This window comes from Rhagoletis zephyria, unplaced genomic scaffold, assembly GCF_001687245.7.
Source record: "Rhagoletis zephyria isolate East Lansing unplaced genomic scaffold, Rhagoletis_zephyria_1.1 Rzeph_scaffold_01673, whole genome shotgun sequence".
In the NCBI taxonomy this organism is placed as follows: Eukaryota; Metazoa; Arthropoda; class Insecta; order Diptera; family Tephritidae; genus Rhagoletis; species Rhagoletis zephyria.
The window spans coordinates 38,811-57,135 of NW_016158757.1; the positions used below are offsets into that span (position 1 = coordinate 38,811).

The window sequence follows — 18,325 nt, forward strand, 5'->3', positions numbered from 1 at the left end:
CAAAATGGAATTCATTTGTGTTCAAATCTTCCACTCTGTAGTAATTGCAAATGTTGTAGAGTGCTCAAACAACGTTTATAATTTCACTGGATTTGAGCGATGAGTTCAAGATGAAATTCTTATTACTCTTCACTCATCTGAGAAGGATCAAACATGTCCCTAAATCTCCGCCTTTCAACTTCCGCATCAGCAATCTGGGACTCGTCCTCCTTTTCAAGCAACAACGCCGCGGCTATGGATTTCATTCTTATAATTATGTTTCCACTTAAATTAAGAGCAAGCGAAATTTTATTTTTAAATAAGTGATGCTAAATATATTTAGTTATTTTAAAATATTTACAAACTCCAACTTCATAAGCTGCTATAGTTTGGTGGCCAATATTTCATTGTTTTGTTTCGATTTCATAAATTCCTAGGCAAACAGCCGATTACGAAAGAAGTTTTCTATCTTTCTCATCCTCTTTCGATTCGATCGTAAGGCAGAATACCTAAGTTCGATTCTTGCGGAGCGGAATGCGGGAACGTAATCGAAATGCAGAATAGGGCAAACTTTTTCTCAGGTTTTCAGCTGCATTTCCTAGAGAATCAGCTGTATGAGAAATTATTGTCCTGGAAAATAAAAAAAAGGTCGCTAACACGTACTCTCGTCGTTTAATACGCAACACACGATTTGTTACTCGTTTTTTTTTTGCGGTATCCTTCTTGACAGACTTTTTTTCTGAAACTTTCTTATTCTTGTGAATCTTCCACCTTGCGTCTTATATTGTTATTCGCAAAAATTATTCTAAGAAGCTAATCTTACTTACCAATTTCATCCTTGAAATGTTCAGATTCTTCCTTAGTGTGGTCACAATTCCCCTTGCCTTTTCGCGAGCATGTAACTCCTTCTATTTATCCGAACCTTTTTTTCTAGCAATACGTCATCCGGCTTTGAAGTGTTTAACAACCCTGAAATCTTCTTCGTGGTAACTCCCACCTCTTAGATTATTTTCTGATATTTTATGCAGAGATAATATGATACAAAAAATTTAATTTGAATATTTCAGTAGTATTATATGGAAGAAGTATGACGGGCAATTTTATTCGACGCAGTCTAGTATATTTAAAATAATTTTTGACAGTTCTCACAGCGAAGCAAGCAAAGCAAGCCTTCATTGGACTAGTGCCTTTAGACATGTGTTTTGTAAAGATTATTAAATACTAATTTTTGACCATTTTTTTTGTTTATTACAGCCACCGCTGAAGCAGCAGATAAAGTGAGCATCGAATGTAATCGAATAAGTGACTCCTGCTGAGTATGTATGCAAGATAAAAAGTTTCAAAAATATAGAAATGAAGAGTTTGGATATTTATGCCCAACAGCGATCTATAATGTTTGATATTCGCGAACGGAATATGTAAAGAAAATCTTGTAAAAAAATATAAAAGTATTGAAATTTGATAATTCTAAAGCAATTTTACTATAATGCCTCTTTAAATGTTAAATTAAATACATACTAGGATACGATTTAATGGACATAATGTGTCAGTATATTTTACATTTCTGCATAGCATATTTTTTATCTTTTATTTTTATTTTTCTTTTTTAAATGTATTTTTATGACATGTTGCATAAAGTGTGCTAATACAATTAGTATAGTAGTTTAAAAAAATATGATACACTCGTTCTACTAGCATTACAGTGTTGTGAAAAACGAATTAATTTTAATTGTATCTGTGTTAAAACAACCTAAATTCACGAAATTAAAACTACAATAAATAGAAGTGTTGCATTTTACTGCATGGTATACTCATTTATGGAACCAACCAGACCATAATCGTTTGTGTACATATGTATGTAGATGGATTAATAACAGTGCAACACTAGGGTCTCATAGCTTTTGATCACTTGGTATCACTTGTTAGTCGAGGTGAATTTAAAAACCCCTCTTCTTTGGCTTCGATTTTCGCTCTAAAATATACATTATACGATTTTTCAAACAATTACTGGTGATAAAATATTCTATATCTTACCAATAAGCGATTTCCAAATAACATTTTTGCTTTGTCTTCTTCCTGAGGCGACGAACGTTCGCCAGTAGATGTTCCCGGTTGTCGTCTGTGTATTTGAAGTTTCTGCTTTATAGCTTGTGATAAAATCACCCGTCGACTGACTGATTTCATGGCCAACAGCAAATCTAGCCAAGTCCACGTAACATTGTGGTACTCGAGTGTTGGTATAACTAGCGAAAAGTCTGTGATATCCTCAAGGTTTTTCTCTTTGTTTCCTTTGTAACTTACGCGAACAGGCACTTCCGGTATTTTTATGTAAATAAACAGTTTATTTTTCTCAGCACGCTCTTTCATCTTTTCCACGTCATCCTTTTCGATTTTTACATAGAACTCGGAATCCTTGGAACTCTTTTTCGTTTTCGACGGTTTCTTTGAAGTTTTCGTTTGTGCTGCCGACGAGGATGAAGAACTGGACGAATTCTCTTCAATGTCATCTACAGCCTCTGTTTCGGAAGCATCACGATCGGGAAAGCAGAATTTCAACATTGTGCTGTAGAATTTCTTAGTTATGGCGATTGTAATTGGCGCCACATTAATTTCAAAATGTTCCTTGACTGAAATTCCGCCTACCGGAGGTTTCTCACGACAAAAAACACGAAGCACGCGTTTATGTGTGTCTATAGGCATATCTTTTTGGATCTCTGTTGGCATGAGAACCTCACGGTAAATCTCACGCGGTATCAAGTTACTCATACGAATATTTCCCAATTCCAGCAAATGCTCCACGGAGTCGTCACTTTTCGATTTTTTAGTATATAAAAAGCCGCTGAGTACCAAGTCAGATATACCGATTTGGCCATCAGTTTCTGTGAGTCGCCACTGAGCACGTTTAAAACAAATCTCATTCGCACGAACTATAGTTAGGGATTTATCGGCTCGAACCTAGTTTTTTTTAAAAACCAAATGAAAAATTAAAATATTGAAATTATTTTTTTCAAAATCTCACTTACATTCGATATTTTGCTGAGTTGAGAAAGCTGAGTTTCCTTGTAACAAAGTAACATCATATCAAGCTCCTCACTTAGTGTATTCAATTCTTCTTTACTCTCCCGAATTTGCAGCTGTACGCGTTCGAATTCTTGTCTCAACTCCAGCGTGTCGCCCTCCTCTGCACGATCCTTGCCTATCAGATGTATGTCTTTCTCCAGCGAACGAATTTTCATCAGCAAGCTTCGTATCATAGTTTGCTTCTGCTGAATCGGCCGCTTCTGATCTTCCGTCGAGTGCAGCTGCAATTGAAAGCGCATACGCGCCAATTTCTCTAACGCTTGTTTGCGTTGTGGTTCCACGTACAGTAACAAATTGTTTACGATATCTAGAATCATAGCATATTGCAAGGAGTTCGTGCAGACGTCCAAATCATGATGCATCAAAGTGAACGCATCCACTGGATCATCCTGTTTTTCCCACGGCGATAGAGTTTCCTCTGATGGTGGCGGTGGAACTTCGGTTATAGTATTTGGATCGATAGTGTCACCGTAGCTAACGTAGAAGAATTCACATTTACATCGTGATACTATGCGCTGCAGCTGAACAGGTTGAGTTTCGCCCGGATTTTCATTGGACAAGGCGCCCACCGTCTCCGATACGACACCTCCCACACTACGACCACTGCCCACAAGATGCGGAATGTCGGGCAAATCATTTATAACAGTATCGTCTTTATCCTGAAATGTATTATTACTAAATAATTAATAACCGATTACCACACCTAGCATACAATCGGACATACTGCATAGCGCGCTGACAATTATTAATGTTATGGTTGGTATCTGTAAATCTGTCAGTTACACCTACCGAACCATTTAAGCCGAAAATGTAATAATAGACATAGAACGTTGTGCAGTATAACTGGCAAGATATATTTATGTACATATGTATGTATGTACATATGTATGTATGTACATTAGACTGCATCACCAAAAAAACATTCCCACGACAGCCGGTTCTACGTACCGGAATGACTCGGGTTTTACCCGACCAAGGGCTGTTGTTTCGACGATCTAACCGTTTAGGTCGGCGAAGTATCTCAGAAGTTGTTCGTCAATAGGGCTACATTCACTACGTATTCTTCTACTCAGGGCTGGCATCGAGTCAAACCCAGGGCCAGAAACCTACACCTGTTGTGTATGTCGGAGACGATTACACCGCAACTCCACCTCAGTCAAGTGTAATGCCTGCGAGGGGTGGAGTCACCTTAGAGTCTGCTCAGGACTACGGACACATCGACAGTGGACCACGACGTACGTGGCCCCCTGTTGCTTAATCGAAGCAGACATCGACCGCAGGGATACCACCCTAGAATGTCAGGGCATCGCTATCCGGTCAGGCGATGTTGAGCTCGAAATATTTAACATATACATACCCCCTGTCACCTGCTGCCCGGCAGGATATCACCCTGATATAGGTGCGCTCCTCAGAGGTGAAAACCGTATGGTAGTAGGTGACTTTAATGCGCACCACGATCTTTGGCACTCAAGCCTGTCAAACGATCGTAGGGGAACAGACTTGGCTGAGCAGATAGACGATTCGACATTCTGCACAATGAACGACGACGCACCCACCAGGATTATGGGTAGCTGCAGCAGCTCGCCAGACATCACAATAGTCAGCGCTGGTCTGATAAACAGCATAACGTGGCGACCTATGCTGACTCTAGCATCAGACCATCTACCCATAGTCATCTCGATTGATAAACCAACCGACTTTGCCTCCGCCAAACACCGGACCTATATCAACTTTTCTAAAGCTGATTGGAAAGGTTACGCGGAGTTTACCGAAAACACCTTCACAGCGCTCCCCACACCAACCGACGTCCATCTCGGTGAACGTAAGTTCCGCAGGGCTGTCACTGCTGCTGCAGCTCGCTTCATACCGGCAGGATGTATATCGGACCCACGTCCAAACTTCCCTGCCGAAGCGGCTGTTCTAGCCGATGAGCGTGATAGCCTTCGTCAGGCCGATCCCGGAGATCCCCGTATCAGGGATCTCAACGCGGAGATTCGGCAACTAGTAAACGTACATAAGCGGAAGAAGTGGGAGGAGCATCTGAAGACCTGTAATTTCACCTCTGGTGTGAGCAAGCTTTGGTCAACCGTGAGGTCATTGTCTAATCCGACGAAGCACGACGACAGAGTCGAAATTTCCTTCGGCGACCATGCTTCGTCGGACCCGGAGCGATGCGCGAGCTATTTTAGCCGGCAGTTCATACTGCATCCTCCGGTGGACAAAGCCAAGCGTCGAGTGACCAGAAGGCTGCACAAACTGCCAACAACCTGTGCCCCCCTTGCTTTCACTTGCGGTGAAGTTCAGGTGGCCATCGGGAAGGCGAAAGCCTCCAAAGCCATGGGTCCCGACGGAATATGCATGCTGATGCTGAAAAATTTGGGTCCTGCGGGGGTAGCGTACCTAACGGAGGTCCTCAATTTGTCAATGGCCACTCTCATCATCCCAGACATCTGGAAGGTGGGGAGAGTGGTCCCACTGCTCAAACCGGGGAAACCTGCCAACAAAGGAGATTCGTATCGTCCGATTACACTCCTTTCCCCGGTAGCGAAGACACTCGAGGCCTTGCTACTCCCGTACTTCACAAACCACCTGACCCCAGCGAAGCATCAGCATGGTTTCCGTAAAGTGCACAGTACAACAACAGCACTTAACGCCATAAACACTCAGATAACTCGTGGCCTTAACCGTAACCGTCCCTGTGAGAGAACGATTCTAGTAGCGTTGGACTTGTCAAAGGCGTTTGACACCGTCTGCCATTCCACGCTACTAGAAGATATAGAGGCCTCCTCTCTCCCACAGAGGCTCAAACGGTGGTCGGCAAATTATCTGAGTGGTCGACATTCGTCGGTAATGTTTAGAGACAAAACGAGTAAGCAGCGAAAAATAAAACAGGGGGTTCCTCAGGGTGGTGTCCTTTCCCCGCTACTGTTTAACTTTTATATTTCAAAGCTCCCTCAACCACCAGAGGGAGTCTCGATTGTCTCCTATGCCGACGATTGCTCGATCATGGCGACTGGGAATGGAATTGATGACCTGTGTTCGAAAGTAAACGGCTATCTCTCCGAACTTTCTCGCTTCTTCACTGCAAAGTGTCTAGCCCTCTCCCCTACGAAATCCTCCGCGACCCTGTTCACAACCTGGACGAAGGAGGTCAGGCTACCGCTGGGGATTCACGTCGATGACACACCAATTCCGACGGTGAATAACCCCAAAATACTCGGAGTAACATTCGACAGCCTGCTCTCCTTCTCTGCGCACTCAACCGCTATTGTCAATAAAGTACAGAGCCGCAACAAGGTCCTCAAGTCGCTAGCCGGCAGTACTTGGGGCAAAGACAAAGAAACGTTGCTGGCAACATACAAGGCAATAGGCCGGCCGGTTTTGAACTACGCAGCGCCAGTGTGGTCGCCAGGGACTAGTAGGACGCAGTGGACGAAGCTACAGACTGTACAGAACACCGCACTCAGGACAGCGACAGGATGCCTCCTGATGTCGCCTGAACACCACCTACACGGCGAGGCGCAAATGCTCCCTGTAAAGGAGCACAATATAATGCTCTGCAAGCAGTTCCTGATCGGGAGCCACAGAAGTGGCCACCCAAGCAGACAGCTGCTTGCAGAGGAGCCCTCGCCTAGGCACGTCAGGAGGCATCTATATGAACTGACGGACGAAGTCCAGAGGTTCATTAAGCAACCTCTGGACCCGACAGCGTACAGACAGGCCCTGAACGGCATTCACAGGGACTCAGTCTCGAGTTATGTAGACTCTAGACCTGTGAATGCCGTTCTAGGCACACCACCCCCGGACATAGACGAGACGGAGCTTCATCTGCCTCGGGAGACTCGCACAACACTTGCACAACCTCGGTCCGGCTACTGCAGCAGGTTAAACTCCTACCTGAGTAGGTTGAATGAGGATGTGCCGAATGAGTGTCCGGCATGCGGAGAGACCCGACATGACTCGAAACATCTCTTCGCATGCCCGGAAAACCCGACAAACCTAACGGCCTTGTCCCTGTGGACAAACCCCACAGAAGCTGCACGCTTCCTAAAGTTGCCGTTAGTGGAACTTGACGACAACGACTGAGATACTAACCGTCCTGGGCGGGGTTGTGTAGCAACCCGAAGCGAATCAAAAGCAAAAAAAGTAGTGTTATTGCTACTGTGCTGACAGTTTTTCAAATTCTAATCGTAACAGTCGTGAACGAGCAACTCGTCACATTCCCACGACAGCCGGTTCTGCGTACCGGAATGACTCGGGTTGTTTCGGCGATCTAACCCCATTTAGGCCGGCGAAATACATAAAACGTTGCTCGATACTAGGGCTACATCTGCTCCGTACCCTTCTGCTCAGGGCTGGCATAGAGTCCAACCTAGGGCCAGAAATCTACACCTGCTGTGTATACCAGAGACGATTGCATACAAACTCCACCTCGGTCAGGTGCAATGCCTGTGACGGGTGGAGTCATCTCCGTACCTGCTTGGGGCTACGTCGCACCGGCAATGGACCACAACGTTCGTGGCCCCATGCTGTGCGAATCGGACCGCCTCCACGGCAAACCGCCCCCCGCCCGTGCAGCACACAACAATAGACACACAAACAAACACCACAGCAGCCACACACCGCCGCCGGCAACTCCTAGTCCCTCGGACGATCTGCTCGGTTTGTCAGTCCGGAATATACCGTAAATTCAGTCAAGTGCAACTCCTGCCTTGGCTGGTCCACTTTAAGGCATGCTCAGAACTTCGCAGCACGCGGGATTGGACGAGTGACCTAAAATGTCAGGGTATCGTTATCCGGTCAGGCGATGTTGAGCTCTAAATATTTAACGTATATATACCACCTGCCACCAGCTTCCCGGCTGGACATCACCCTGAAATAGCTGCGCTACTCAGAAGTAAAACCGTATGGTAGATGGCAACTTTAACGCGCACCACGATCTTTGGCACACAGGCCAATGATCGTAGGGGAACACATCTGGCTGAGCATATAGACGATTCTACATTCTGCACAATGAACGACGACGCATCCACTTGGATTATGGGCAGCTGCTGCAGCTCGCCAGATTTAACAATTGTCAGCGCTTGTCTGATAAAGAGCGTATCATGGCGACCTATGCTAACCCTAGCATCAGACTATCTGCCCATAGTCATCTCGATTGATAAACCTGCCGATTTTGCTTCCGCGGATCACTGGACCTATATCAACTTTTCCAAATCTGACTGGAAAGGCTTCGCGGATGTTTCTGAAAACGCCTGCACTGCACTGCCGACCACCAACCGACGTTCACGTAGGTGAACGTAAGATCCGCAGGGTTGTCACTGCTGCTGCAGCTCGCTTCATCCCAGCAGGATGTATCATGGATCCACTTCCGAATTTTCCTACTGAAGCGGCCGTTCTAGCCGATGAGCGCGACAGCCTTAGTCAGGCCGATCCCGGAAATCGCCGTATCAGGGATCTCAACGCGGAGATTCGGCAACTTGTGAACGTACATAAGCGGAAGAAATGGGAAGAGCATCTGAAGACCTGCAACTTCGCTCTGGTGTGAGTAAGCTTTGGTCAAGCATGACGTCATTGTCCCAACCGGCGAAACGTGACGGCAGAGTTGAAATATACTTTAATGACCACGCTTCGTCGAATCCAGAGCAATGCGTGAGCTATTTTAGCCGCCAGTTCATTCTGCATCCTACGGCATTTAAAGCCAAACGTCGAGTGACCAGAAGGCTGCACAAACTGCCAAAACCTAGTGCGCCTCATGTTTTTACCAGCGGTGAGGTAAGGTTAGCCATCGGGAAAGCAAAAGCCTCCAAAGCCATTGGACCCGACGGAATATGCATGTTGATGCTGAAAAGATTGGGTCCTGCGGGAGTAGCGTACCTAACGGAGGTCCTCAACTTGGACATCTGGAAGATGGGGAGAGTGGTCCCACTGCTCAAACCGGGGAAACCAGCCAACAAAGGAGAGTCTTATCGTCCGATAACCCACCTTTCCCTGGTAGCCAAGACACTAGAGGCCTCGCTACTCCCGTATTTCACGAACCACGTGACCCCAGCGAAGTATCAGCATGGGTTCCGTAAAGTGCACAGCACAACAGCAGCACTTAACGCCATAAACACCCAGATGACTCGTGGCGTAAGAGAACTATTCTAGTAGCATTGGACCTGTCCAACTGTTCGACCCTATCAGTCATTCAACGCTGCTAGAAGACATAAAGACCTCCTCACTCCCACAGGGACTCAAACGGTGGTCGGCGAATTATCTGAGTGGTCGACACTCGTCAGTAATATTTAGGGACAAAACCAGCAAACCAAGAAAAATTAAACAGGTGGTACCACAGGGTGGTGTCCTACACCCACTATTGTTTAATTATTATATTTCAAAGCTCCCTCAACCACCAGAGGGAGTCAATATTGTCTCCTATGCTTACGATTGCTTGATTATGCGTCTGGGAATGGAATTGATGATTTTTCCCCTATCCTCTGCGAAATCCTTGGCAACCCTATTCACCACCTGGACGAAGGAGGTCAGACTGCAACAGAGTATTCACGACAATACCGACGGTGAATAACCCCAAAATCCTCGGAGCTACCTTCGACAGTCTGCTCTCCTTCTCGGCGCATACAACAGCAATTGTCAACAAAGTACTGAGCCGCAACAATGTACTCAAGTCGTTGGCCGGCAGCACTTGGGGCAAAGACAAAGAAACGTTGCTGGCAACATACATGGCGATTGGCCGGCCGGTTCTAAAGTGGATGAATCTACAGACCTGCCAGAATAAGGCACTTCGGACAGCGACCGGATGCCTCCTGATGACGCCCCAAAACCACCTACACGACGAGGCCCAGATGTTATCGGTCAAGGAGCATAACACAATGCTCTGCAAGCAGTTTCTTGTGGGGAGCCACAGACCTGGTCATCCTAAAAAACAGCTACTTGCAGAAGAGCCCTCGCCAAGGCACGTCAGGAGGCATCTCTACGAACTGACGGATGATGTCCAGAGATTCATTAAACAACCTCTGAACCCGTCAGCTTATCGACAGGCCCTGAGCGGCATTCACAGGCAATCGGTCTCAAGTTAAGTAGACTCCCGCCCTGTGAATGCCGTCCAGGCACACAACCACCTGACGTGGACGGGACACAACTTTGTCTGCCTCGGGAGCCCCGCACCACAATAGCCCAACTTCGCTCTGGCTATTACAGCAGGCTAAACTCATACCTGAGCAGAATTAATGAGGATGTGCCCAACCAATGTCCGGCATGTTGAGAGATGCCACATGACTCTCGGCACCTCTTCACATGTCCGGAGAACCCCACCCAGCTGACGCCCCTGTCCGTATGGACAGACCCTGTCGGAGTCGCGCACTTCCTGGGCCTCCCCTTAGCTGAAACGGACGCCAACATTGACTGAACCGATCCGAGCGGGGCTTAGTAGCCGCTACAACAACAACAACAGCAAGCAACTCGTCACGTAAAAATGCATATTTCGGATCATAACAGTCGTGAACGTACTGGTCGTCTTGTATACCGAATTACAAGACGAGCAGTACGTTCATGACTGTTATAATCCGAAATATGCATTTTTACGTGGCGAGTTGCTCGTTCACGACTGTAAACTTTGGAGCCCTGATTTAAAGTATATTTTTGAGTAGAATACCTGAATGTTGTCCACGGTGAGCCACATGATCTCCTTTTCAAGTAGAGAGTCATCTTCTCCAGCGCTAACTGTGGCATAATACTGCATACATTCGAGCAGGCCCTTCCAAGTCGTTTTGGACACAAGTGACCTATCGCGCCAGACTGGGCGGTGAACGCGTTGCAAAATCTCCGCTTTGGCGGCACTGATGATTACGTAGCCAGACGTCTCGCATCCCTTAAGCAGCACTTGAGAATTGACCAGTGATATTGACCAATTTTCGTGGATCACATCCTGAGCTGAGCAGGCCTGCAAACCCTGTAGCTGCAATTCCCGCGACTGTGTACTTTGATCATCGCTATAAACATTGAATTTGTGATCAGCTTCAGCTATTAATTGCTGCAACATCGCTGTAGCATGGCTGGCCGGTTGCACCTTCTTCATTGCACTGTTGGTACTTGTGACTGAAAAACATCGATGTAATTAGTTGCTTGCAAATCAACTATCAGAATACATAAAATTTTGAATGTACTCACTAGGTAGTACTTCGGTTTGGTTATTTGTGAGAGTTATTGTACTATCGCTGCGTTTGTTTTTCATAACATTGGAATTGGTCTCTTTGCGATAGCTTTTTACAGCTTCCGTCGACAAATTGTTCTTTAGCTTCTGTGACTTCATGAAAGAATCAAAGAGCGCAAACGCAACGTCACGATTATTTTTGGTCCATGCGCCCTTAAGGTCGTAAACGACCAGTTTATGCGTGGGCGTTGTATTTTTTGCTTTTGTCTCCTCCTCTTGGCTGTTTGCGGTTTGTATGAGCGCCTCTCGACCATATGAAACTTTCGCCACGCTTAAAAAGTAGAATCTCACTATTTTGAAGGCATCCCCCACACTTGCTAGGTTCTCTGAACTGCTATCTAATTTCTCAGTAAGTATACTCTTCAACCATATTTCAGCATCGTTTAATTCGCAATTCATATACACAGTGGACCAATCAGCACGCGGTCTATGAATAAGTCCATCGTCAATGGGATTTAACGATAAACAATATTCCGAGCTAAAAGAAACACGCCCACCGTTCAATTGGAAACCCTTGTGCAGGGCATGAGACATCCAGTATAGTACTTGGAAACGATGCAAACTCATTTGCAAGTTTGCTTTTTTGTAATGTCGACTGAGTTGCTTTTTTCGGGGGCGCACATTATTAAATACCGGCCCGCGTCGGGTTGGACGGGTAACGCCTGATAGAATCAGCTTAAGGCTCTCGAACCAGCGGAGGGTGCTGCCGTATAGAACCAAGCTGGGAATGTCGATTTCCACCTCCTCGCCAGGCTTCGGTTTTGTTTCAAAAGAAATCCAAATATTCAAGTTAAGTGAACGAAAGGCACGGAAGGAATCATGAACCTGGTTGCTGGAATATTCTGGCAGCTTGTCCGGCGCACAAGGCATAACCGCGTGATGATCGTTTGGATTCGCCAAACAAACCCAATTCAGCTTAAAGGTCAATTTCAAGTTAGGAAAGTGTAATAGACGGCAATCATCGTAACGCGATGCGGTACGTACTGTAATCTGTTATGGTATCTCATGAAAAAGTACAAATATTTTATATACTTGTTTAGAAATACATACATTTAATTCGCCTTTGAACATAATTTTAGCATTTGTCCACACAATGCCAGCATTGTTCCATGTCAACTCCATTTCTTCTGTCGTATTATAGGGATCCAGCGAAGCGTGCAATAGAACTGTGAATTGCTTAACAATCATGGTTAACCGACCATGAAAGAGAAGGCGCATTTTGTCCCAGAAAGGCAGTGGTGGACTGGGATCTTTGGATGGCGCAGAAATTTTCTCAAAACTAAGATTGCATTGTGCCATTACCGGTTCCCAACAGGGTCCAAAAGCGTAGCTACAAAATTCCAACTCGCAATCGAAGTCATGGTAAAACTTTAAAGATGGCATGCTGCGTTGGACTACATCGGTGCCAAACGGCTCGCCAACTTCAATGAAAACATCTCGTTTCGCCCGTTTGGATGCTGCTTGCTCAGCTCCGCATAAATTACCAAATAGATGCATAGATTTAACGTAAAACATTGGCTGTGGAAAATCTCTGCGTATTAAAGAAAATTTATTCGATAAATATACATGCTTTACACGCAACAATTGTCTTACCGTAACATAAATTTCCATTCTGTACAGCTTATATTTACGCTACGACACCAAAGTGTAGTGAACTCCAGACCTTCTTCCGGCCAAGGGCTTTCGCAGTCAATGTCGCGCATTATACGGGTCACATTATCAGCGCCATGGACCGATGGATCTGCCATTGCCATTATTTCTACGTCTGTCATAATCCATGCCAGCAACCTAGTACGGACTGGCCCGCTTTCTCTAATTTTTTTCGAGCGCTGAATGTATATCTCAGAGTTTTTCTGAACAAGACTCGCATACAGACTTTCAATCGTGCTTGCTGGAACCAGGCAACGCTCGGCAATTTTTTTATCGAAAATTGCTTTGCGTTTTAGACCCTCTAAATATTCGTCCACAAGCAGAACGTAGTTATCACGCAACTTGACTTCAAAGGGATCATCGCTGATTTCCAATAAAAATTCTTTTATCTTTAAATAAAAATGTAATATAGTAAAATTTGCTTGAAGGATATTATCACCTAGAACTTTAATAAATAATCGGCCCTATGCTGAATATCGCTATCGTCATCGTCGACGATCGTCAGCGCATCAGTAACATGGCTGACCATGGCCGTATCGTCACTTATACTGACGATGACGATATTCAACATAGGGCGGAATAGAAACAACTTACTTGTATAACCATATCACTTGGCAAAGGTGAGCTGGCAGTAAATGCTTTCTTTTTGTAGTTGTGTACCAATTTAAGCCATTTGAAATGCGACACAAACTCATTTTGTATAGCATCATAAAAATCATGGTCGTAAGGAAAGATGGCCTTCACATAAAAATTAAGTTCAAAAGCTGTTAATACCAACTCTATAAATGAAAAGTACCTTAAATGTCCCAATTGTGGTAACCCAAACTTTATTGGTTAGCAGCGCAAAGCCATCACAATTTACACGCTCTTGCGTCAGCATATCCAAACGTGCCAGTGACTGTACATCTATATCTTTCAGTGTAAATATATGCTGATCATCTATTTTAATGAAAATATTTTCTGCCGAGATGAAGTTTCCTTCTTTGTGACTGAAGAATAAGTTCTCTACAAACCACTGAACTGTGTGCCTTTCAGAAAGCTTAATTTCAAAAACGGTACTCAACTCAGCTGATAGTTCAATAATCCAAGGTCGTTTAAAACGCTCAGACTTCATTTCAGGATCGTTCTGAGGTAAAGCTAGTTCAGTGCATAAATCTCTCATATCTCTGGCCAAGGTCAATATGTGCATGTGCAAATTAGAGTTCCACGTGCCTTCTGTATTGCTAGGAATGTATACCGAAATTTTGTTTTCATTTTTTTCATGCTCAATGCGTACGGTTTTGCAGCTTGCGAATATGTCGGTGAAGTCGTTGAGACAAAGAGATGAAGAATTCATTGAGCGCATAATAGCCATTTGAAATTCTTCAAATTTAAAGCTGGATACTTGTTGCTTACGTGATAATGATATGTCTGAGAAACTTAAAAGCAAACAAGCTTGGTGATGGTTTATAAAATAGGCGGTTATATCTTTAATCCGTGCAGAGATCAGTAATCCACTTGATATTTGATTTGTGCCGGCTAATTGGCCCCGCAATGGTCGTTTCCCAGCGCTAACTGTTGAAGAATTTAGACCTCCATATTGTTTGACACAGTTAACTGATTTCACAATAAACTCAGCCAAACTCATACTATATTCGGTACGTAATGTATGAATGGAAACCTCTAGTTTTGTGACACTAGCATACGAACTCAGTTTGACTAAACTCAGTCCCAAAAAGAATGGAGAGCCTGGAGAATGTGATTTCTTTAAGTTATTAGTATCATTTATAGAATTTCCCAATGACCACCAAAGCGACTCAATCATCAATTCGGTACTCCAATGGCGCTGATTCAGTATCAAATTCAACATTCTATTTCCGTACGAAGAACTACGTTTTTCTTCGGTTTGTTCCAAAAGAAATCGTGTATGACTAACACTCATGGCGGCGTTTTCATCATCCAGTTTCATCAGAATTGATACATTCCAAAATTCTGCGCAACCTGAATAATCAATGAAATCAATGTCCGTTTAATAAATTGGAAAGTAGCGATGTATTGCCCATTTCAACTTCATACCTTTTACTACTGAACGTTTTAATATACCCTCTAGTAAGCCACTTCCTAAAGCGTTTTCGGTAGGAAAAGCATAAAATGTTTCTGTGCCTAAGTGATCCGGCAACGAACGTTGTTTTTGACTTAGCTGCAAGGGCTGTGGGCTGGAACGCTGGCGCGACAAGAAATTATTATGCACCCAATCATAAATTTCACAGTGATTGTAGATTATTTGGAACGTTTTAAGCTTGACGTAAAGATTTAAGATGTCGTTTTCCAACTAAGGATAAAGTAAGATATTAATAAAATGTTGTTCTTGTGGCAGTATGAAAATAGTTTTTTACTTACTACTGAATCAATTGTGAATTGCTCAATAAAAAGGAGCTTTTCATATTTGGTGTCAATGTCCAAATGTTGTAGCAGGACTTTGGTAAATAGTGTTGGGAGATTTGCATCCTCATTCAATGATTTGGAATTGAATTTTCCGGTAATCTAAAAGTAACATATGTATAACGTATATATATGAATTGAAATTTCGCCAGAAAATTAAGGTCCTTACACTGAACAACTGTATTTTTGCACTGAAGTCATTTTGAGAATTCTCTTTAACCGCAGAAAATGTAGCTGCCTTAATTACAAAATTAAAATTCTTTGGTATTATAGGCGCAATCTTTTGATAAGATTCGTTACTGAAACTTTTACGTCGCTGCGTCAGTGAATTGGCTGTACTTCTTACTTGGCTTTCCAAATTTTGCTGTGGCCTGGTACGTTGTTTTGCTTCGCTCAAGAAATCGTATAGGCTGCCATGTATTGTAGATCGCGCATTGTTCATGGCTAATGAAAGTTTCTAAAAGACTTAAAAAATTAGGTTTTTTTTTAATGATATTTTCAAAATGTATTACGTCTACGGATAGAGGTCCATGTGCAAATAATGTGGCGTCCAAAGCAATATCAAAACTAATTTCGCCTAAGCAAGGACGAATTTTATTAAGATTCTCCAAAGATTGCCGGCGAGATGGACAGTGTCGTAACATTTTCGCCTATAAACAAATAACACCTATATATAGCGGTCTATTTTATAATACTATTGTTTTTTTTTACCTGGGCATCATTAAGGGCCGCGTTAACTAATAATGTTTTGGCGTTATGTACTATACTTCCATCTAGATGCAGTTCTCTAGCTGTAGCATGAATAAACCATCCCGGATCGAAGTTATTATTCATGAGAACTACAGAAATATTGTTTATATGCATGGCCATAAACTATGAATTATTAGATTGAAAATTGGTATTGTCATAAAAAATCATTACTTTCAAATTGAAAATTCGCACCTGTGCAAAAGTGAGAATACTTGGCGGAACTTTGGCACGCCGGAAATCAGGCACATCTTTTTCCTCTTTCTGTTGAGATTTGAATTGCGTTCGTTCAGAATCGCCTAGTGTCCCCAAAGCCCCATCGTTGCTCTGGATATCTTTATTTATGCGTAGATCCCGTATATAGATAGAGAGCAACTTTGTCACCTCTGTGTTAAAGAAGCTGCTACGTAGGCAAATTTCTTCAATTTGCTGAAAAGTTATTTATTTAATAGGGAAACTGCATATTAAATGCACTTAATAGGTACTTACCACCATGAATCCACTTTTGCTAACGTGCACATTTCGTAGAGCTAAATAACGTAAGCTAATGCCGCCTATCCTCACTTTTACCCTAAACTTTTTTACTAAATACCAACTGATTCCTTTAGGTAGTATCCTTAAGAAGCAAACGAATAATTGATGTTTCCGTGAACCTGAATCAAGTGTTCGACTTCATTTACTTACCAGTATGCCAGTAAAAATACTAGCACAATGAATATTAATAACTTCAAGAGCATTCTCCCAATTTTATTCGTCACATCATCTTTATGAATAATTAACTATGACCACCTTTTATGCAAATTTACAAGAAATATGAGGATCACCCTGAAAATTTAGAAAATACTTTATTGACGTTTCCCACCTCACAAATTAAATCAGCTGTTTGAGTTATAGCTGGAAAACAATCGGTAGTATCGATGTTTTCCAATTTCCGCCACTATCGATGTTTTTTCTATAACTATCGATGGTTTTTTCCCATAAGTCAAGGCATATCGAATGATGGCATACAGCCAGTATACAGCCCGATTCTGAACATGATGCAATAACACAGTTGTTATTGGTTGGCAACTTCTCTAATTTCGCCATATTGACTGCCTTAGCTGAATCAGTGTTACGTCTTTAACAATTCTTTGCCTAATAATGTAGTTGTTTTTTTTTTTTTTTTCTCTGTATACACATTTTGTTTCCTCAAAAAGGTGTTATATCTTATTTTATTTAATTTCATTGCGAAAATACTATAAAAATATATTGTTTAGAAGAAAATATGCAATCTTATATTTTTCCCCCAAATGGGGATTCATTTCTACCCGTTTTTCTTCTTATGCTACTGAGCTAAGGCCATGATTCAATAATACAAGGTTCGATAAACTGACAGTTGTCTCTCTCGCACCGCTCCCTTGGCAGTGGCAGAGTGTTGCTTCTTTGCAAATTTCCTTGGAAAAAGTGTAGCTGTTCTGTGAAATAGAAGTATAAGCTTTTGGCCCTCGCTAGGGCAGGTACCTTGTCGTTGGCCGATCAGCCCATCTCTGGTCTGGGGTATCGTGGACGCGCTCGTCGCTTCTGCGCTACCTTGTCTCCAGATTGGGGCTGCCGGCAAACGGTGACCAAGAACTGCCACCTCCTAATCCAGGGTGTTACGCGACACCGTGCCTATTGGACGGTTTGCAGCCAGGAGGAAAAACCGGCTGTATTATAACGGCGCCTCTTCGACACCGGGCCGCATCGAGGAGTAACGGTGGCCTTACCGCGACATGGGGCGCTGGCGCGGCGGACCAGATAAGATCCCCTATTACAACTTTGACTGCTGAGCTTGCCTAGCCGAGCTGGCAGTCGTACGAACAAGATGAATACAACTAAAAACCAAAAAAACACAAAAACAACAAAAACCATCGCGAAATCCGCGAAAACAGCTACAGCTACAGCTACAACTACAGCCACAACAGCTGCAACAGCCACACCATCAGCAACAGCCTCTACAACAGTCACAACTACAGCTACAACAGCAGCAGCAGCCACGAAGACAGTTATGTCAAGGGCACCAAAGGTACCAACGGTCAAGCTCGGCAGTTCTATGCTGGGCGAAGGTAAAGGCACCAGGCGCAGGGGAGGCTTTCTTGCGAGCCTATCCGAGGAGGAGGCTGCCCTTTTTATTGAACACGCCAGAGAAGATGAGAGGCCAAGCACTAGCAGTGGCGGCGTGGATCGGGCGCAGCTTCGGTCGGAGGGCACCAAGGG

At 43.7% G+C, this 18,325-nt stretch overlaps 2 protein-coding genes across 2 annotated transcripts in view; one reads left to right on the forward strand and one right to left on the reverse strand.

The window, feature by feature from the left end:
• The window catches only part of gry (trafficking protein particle complex subunit 11 gry), a 39,389-nt gene extending 37,612 nt beyond the window's left edge, over window positions 1-1,777 (forward strand). Inside the window, exon 15 of the mRNA XM_017618633.1 lies at window positions 1,234-1,777. Within this exon, the coding sequence (XP_017474122.1) occupies window positions 1,234-1,260 (27 nt within the window). The 3' untranslated portion in view covers window positions 1,261-1,777. The remainder of the gene's footprint in view (window positions 1-1,233) is intronic.
• Window positions 1,375-17,220, reverse strand: hob (bridge-like lipid transfer protein family member hobbit). The gene is made up of 17 exons (XM_017618632.1): window positions 16,775-17,220; window positions 16,580-16,706; window positions 16,286-16,519; window positions 16,055-16,216; window positions 15,856-15,993; window positions 15,513-15,800; window positions 15,302-15,445; window positions 14,978-15,233; window positions 13,719-14,902; window positions 13,517-13,660; window positions 12,866-13,311; window positions 12,323-12,803; window positions 11,230-12,262; window positions 10,715-11,157; window positions 3,003-3,719; window positions 2,014-2,934; window positions 1,375-1,951 (listed from the first exon to the last, which is right to left on the reverse strand). Exons 1-17 carry the CDS (start codon window positions 16,825-16,827, stop codon window positions 1,895-1,897), a joined length of 6,828 nt encoding a protein of 2,275 aa, XP_017474121.1. The 5' UTR covers window positions 16,828-17,220; the 3' UTR covers window positions 1,375-1,894.
• Between the last annotated feature and the right edge of the window lie 1,105 nt (window positions 17,221-18,325).

Coding starts and splice junctions, on each gene's coding strand:
- hob (XM_017618632.1), bottom strand. CDS start 16,827: ATGCTCTTGAAGTTATTAATATTCATTGTGCTAGTATTTTTACTGGCA. Junction 15,994..16,054: donor CGGCCCTTAATGATGCCCAG/GTAAAAAAAAAC, acceptor ATTTGTTTATAG/GCGAAAATGTTACGACACTG. Junction 15,234..15,301: donor AATTCACAATTGATTCAGTA/GTAAGTAAAAAA, acceptor CTTTATCCTTAG/TTGGAAAACGACATCTTAAA.